At 37.0% G+C, this 4495-nt stretch overlaps 1 protein-coding gene across 1 annotated transcript; it reads right to left on the bottom strand.

The window, feature by feature from the left end:
* Positions 1-3063: 3063 nt before the first annotated feature.
* Positions 3064-4198, bottom strand: LOC128600785 (keratin, type I cytoskeletal 13-like; the record flags this gene model as incomplete). Its single annotated transcript, XM_053613483.1, has 3 exons — positions 3064-3378; positions 3474-3697; positions 4046-4198. Coding segments are annotated over 3 exons (495 nt in total), but the record flags the coding sequence as incomplete, so codon positions are not given.
* Positions 4199-4495: the final 297 nt, after the last annotated feature.

Below are 4495 nucleotides of genomic sequence, written 5' to 3'. Positions count from 1 at the left end.
AGAAAAACATCAACAACCGTTACAAAACACCAACAAAACAACAGTACTACAAATAATATACTTTATGTATACTTATAAATATCTAATTTCCTATACAATGTAAAGCTGTACAAAGCAATGAGAGAATATCTGACAGGGTATATAGAAGTGTGTGAGAGAGTGTGTGTGAGAGAGAGAATATCTCTCTCTGCTGGACAGAACCTGCAGGTACAGAAGACAGATGTTTTATTTTGTTATCCTGATCTTGGCTGGTAGTGACTAATTATCATGATGCTATGTACATAATGCTAATTGGTGGCCATTCACATTCAGTCACTGTTGCTGCTGATCATATTGTTAACTGATGAAAATAGCAGACCACAAGTTCATCACCTGACTCACAAGTTCTCTAAGCCAGTGGTTTTCAACATTTTTTGAGCCACGGCACATTTCTTACATTGGAAAAATCTTGCAGCACACCACCCACCAAAAATGTTACAAAATGACACTCTGTAGTCTAATACAGTATATATAATTACAATATAGTTTCTCAATTTATTTATACTCACTCAGTGTGAAACCTGGGCCTGTTTAGATGAACAAAAAGCTGATATCCTGGCAGGAATTGAAGAAAGACACACACAAAGCTCTTCTTCAACAGCTCTCAGTCTCTGTCTGTTTTTAGTTTTTATAGCAGTTAGGCTTGAAACGCTCAGCTCACACAGATATGTTGTGGAAAATGGGAGCACTTGTGCAATTTTCCCGCATAAGTCCTCCCTGGTCAAGATATTTCAATGTGACCCGAAAAATTTCCTCTCCTGTTGTTTTTTCTGGCAGTGCCTTGCAAAATAGTAAGTTTTCTCTAATTCAATTCAATTCAATTAAATTTTATTTGTATAGCGCTTTTTACAATAGACATTGTCTCAAAGCAGCTTTACAGAAATATCAACACGGTATACAGATATTAAAGGTAGAATTTATCCCAATCTATCTATCTATCTAATGGCATCTCCATCCACAAAACACACATTGACCAAGAGCTGAGAATGTCCACTAATATCCGTAGACTCATCAAGTTGCAATGCAAATTTCCTACTGATGCGTATCTTTTCCAAAACATGGCTTTCAGTGTCTGTGGACAGGTCATCAATACGTCTGGCAATTGTGTTATCTGAGAGCGGGACTTTAGATATGTCTTTAACCGCGTCAGGCTGAGCATCTTGTTGACAATGGCTTTGCAGGCAGGTAGTATTAATGTCTCTGCCACAATGTGGGACTTTTTGGATTTAGCTACGAGTTCAACAACTAGGTAACCAGCTTTGAGGGCTTTCTCATTTACCTTTGTGGTTTTTCTCATAAAAGTTGCCTGTTTCTCTGTGTTTTCACGCAGGCGAACAAAATAGTCCATCGGCTTGTTTTGAAGCGACGGGTGTTTCGTTTGGAGATGGTGTTTAAGCTTGCTTGGCACCATGGCGCTGTTGGACAGCTTCTCGCAACACACCAAGCATAATGGAGTCGGTGTCGTCTCATCCCCGGTGAAAGTAAACCCGAACGAAAGATAGCTTTTGCTATATTGCCTCGAGCTTCTTTTTACCACCACTCACACTTGGGCCTTCACCTGGGTCAGAATCTTGTCCAGGGCCCAGTTCAATTTGCATTTTTCCTTTTTAAAAACTTCTCCATCACTGTCACCACGACCTGTCACATGCGTCACTAATTCTCTTGTCTCTAAGAAGGAACGAGGCAATTAGCTACCTGCTGCCACGCGGACGAATATTACATTACTCTGCCAGTCACTATATTACAGCACAGACACTCGACAATGGTGTATTATTAAGTGAAATTGGATAATTTCTCACGGAACACATGACGATCTCTCACAGCACACTAGTGTGCCGCGGCACAGTGGTTGAAAATCACTGGTCTAAGCAATCAGTTATATAGAAAATATTCTGCTAACTCAGACAAACCTAGAATTTGCCTGGCTGGTTAACTTTTTAAAATTTTTATTTATTTATTTTTTTAATAATACTTTCTCTTTTAGAATAAATTCTAAGGCATATTAGCATAAAAAAATTAACTAGCTATCTAATTCAATTAGCAAAATGACAAACCTGTAGTAGCTAGCTAATTTATCAAGTTAATTCACACAACTTAGCTAGCTAATTTAAGTCGATAAATGAAAATATTAAAACTTTAGCAGCTAGCAAAGTTAACACATTTAAATGTACAACATTTATATGTAACTTAACAAAACTTAATACCCAAGTATTATCCATTCCTGAATATAGAGTCAGTTTATTTATCAAGAATTTAGCCTGTTAACAAGACTAAGATTTACCTGTTTGGATGCTAGCATGACACAGACCTTAGCGTTTATGTTTAATAGCTGTACTATTTTCACTCTGTAGTCTGACAGATGGATCTCTTCTATATCTGTATTTAGCATTATTTATAGAGTCTTCTAAGTCAGTGTTAACTAGATTAGGACAACAATCATATATATGTAAATCAGCTAGCTAAACACTAACCTTGAGGCTACCATTTAGTCTAATTTACTATGAGGTTCATTTGTTTATATAGGATTCATTTTCTAGCTGAGATATTTGCATACTCCGTTTATTTATCTAGGATAATTATCTTTGGGCTAGAGTGTGACTCTTACTCAGTGCTAACATGAGTGCTAGTATGATGTAAACAATGATACAGCTATCTACAGTGAGTGAGTGATTAAAACATCCAGAGTTAGAAAATAAATGTGTTGAGATCAGAAATGAAATTTGTGTCAAAGAATTAAACAGACTGTTTAGGTTTCCAAAATTGAAATAAAATTTTCTGCTAAAATAAAGATACATGGCATTCAGAAACTCTAATTGTTTCCATTACATAATAGGAATGGTTCCATGAGGAATTTTACAGTTATATATATAATATTTAACTAATGCTTTAATAATGATGAATAAATTCATTATGGCAAGTCTGCCTGGAAACAATCTAATTATAGATTATGATGTAAGTTTCAGACTCTATATATTTTTGTTTTCCAGTACACCCAATTCTAAACTAAGCCCTCACACATGATATAAAAAAAATAAATATACATATTGTTAAATTTTTCTGTCAACTTTTAAGCTAACTATTGATGGAACTATTTTAAGGAATCCAAAATCAACACCAGACATGTGAAGTGCTTTGACTCGACATTATTTTCTCTGTAAGCATTGAGGAAACATGTCACAGGGCTTGAAGTCATCTCATCAGTGCATGGAGACTCATGATGTTTAATTGGTGAAAGTTTTGCTCTCAGGAGTCCAGGAGGAGCTGACCACTTTACCATCCACCACTTCCTCTGTGACGATCACAACCTTCTGAGTGGTGGAGGTAGAGGTGCTCGTGGTGCTGGAAGAGGAAATAAAGATGAGCAGTAAACAAAAACTGGACAAGAGAAAACATCAACATTTATGCAAATCAGAGTTTTTTTCTGAAATGTTCACCTTGTGGTCACTTCTCCATCCAGCAGTCTCCTGTACTCAGTGATCTCCAGCTCCAGTCTGGTCTTGATGTCCAGCAGCATCTGAAACTCCACAGCTTGGTGAGCGAGATCAGCGTGAAGCTGCTGCAGCTGCTCCTCCAGACTCGTCACCTGAACCTGATATCCAGTGAGCATTTGTGCGTAGCAGTTCTGTGTCTCAGCCAGAGTGCGTTCGAGAGATGCTTTCTAAACAGACAAGAAGATGTTTTACTAAATAAAGTTCAAGAGGGTTAACAAATTAGAAGATTGGTGAAAACCTTCACTGAGGATTAGCAAGAGGTCATAATGTGGATTAGCTGAAAGCCATAATCATATTACACACAAATTCATCATTCTTAGTGACAATTCTTATCATAATTATTAAAAAATATTATCCTAAATATTAGAATGAAATTGTATTATATTGAGTAGCATTGTGAAGATTAGCAAGAAATTACTTTGAGGTTTATTAAAGGTTTTGTAGCATGACATTGTATTATATTATAAAGATTGTTATAAAGATGTGTCTGAATGTTTGGGCTAAGACACTCTCACCATGCTAAGCTGTGACTGAATCTTGATTTCCAGACTCTGAAGTTTGCGCTTGACTTCTGTGATTTCAGATCTAGCTCTCTGGAGCATTTCTGTGCTGGTGGTGACCGCTTTGCTTAGCGCTTCGCTCTGTGAAGACAAAAATGAAAAAAAATTTCAACATGAAGCACTTCTGAGTACTATGAGTTAAACATGTTCCCAGGGGCGCAACTGCACATTCGCTGAGGGGTACGCAAGATCAGTGTTGGCACCCCCAAATCCACCCCACCCCCTCCCCACACCCCCACCCACAGGAACAGTGAAGCTATAGTAAATACGAGAGCAATGTTCTACATGTAACAAAAGTACTGTATATATCCTACAATTTTAGTATACTCTATTTTTTCCACACAATTGTATTAGTGCTTGTAAATGAAAAGTACTAAATATAATATTTAAGCAATATTACCAGGC

Source organism: Ictalurus furcatus, chromosome 24 (assembly GCF_023375685.1).
Source record: "Ictalurus furcatus strain D&B chromosome 24, Billie_1.0, whole genome shotgun sequence".
Lineage (NCBI taxonomy): Eukaryota > Metazoa > Chordata > Actinopteri > Siluriformes > Ictaluridae > Ictalurus > Ictalurus furcatus.
Note: the sequence above shows the minus strand (reverse complement) of the source record. Positions and strands in the feature narration are given on the sequence as shown.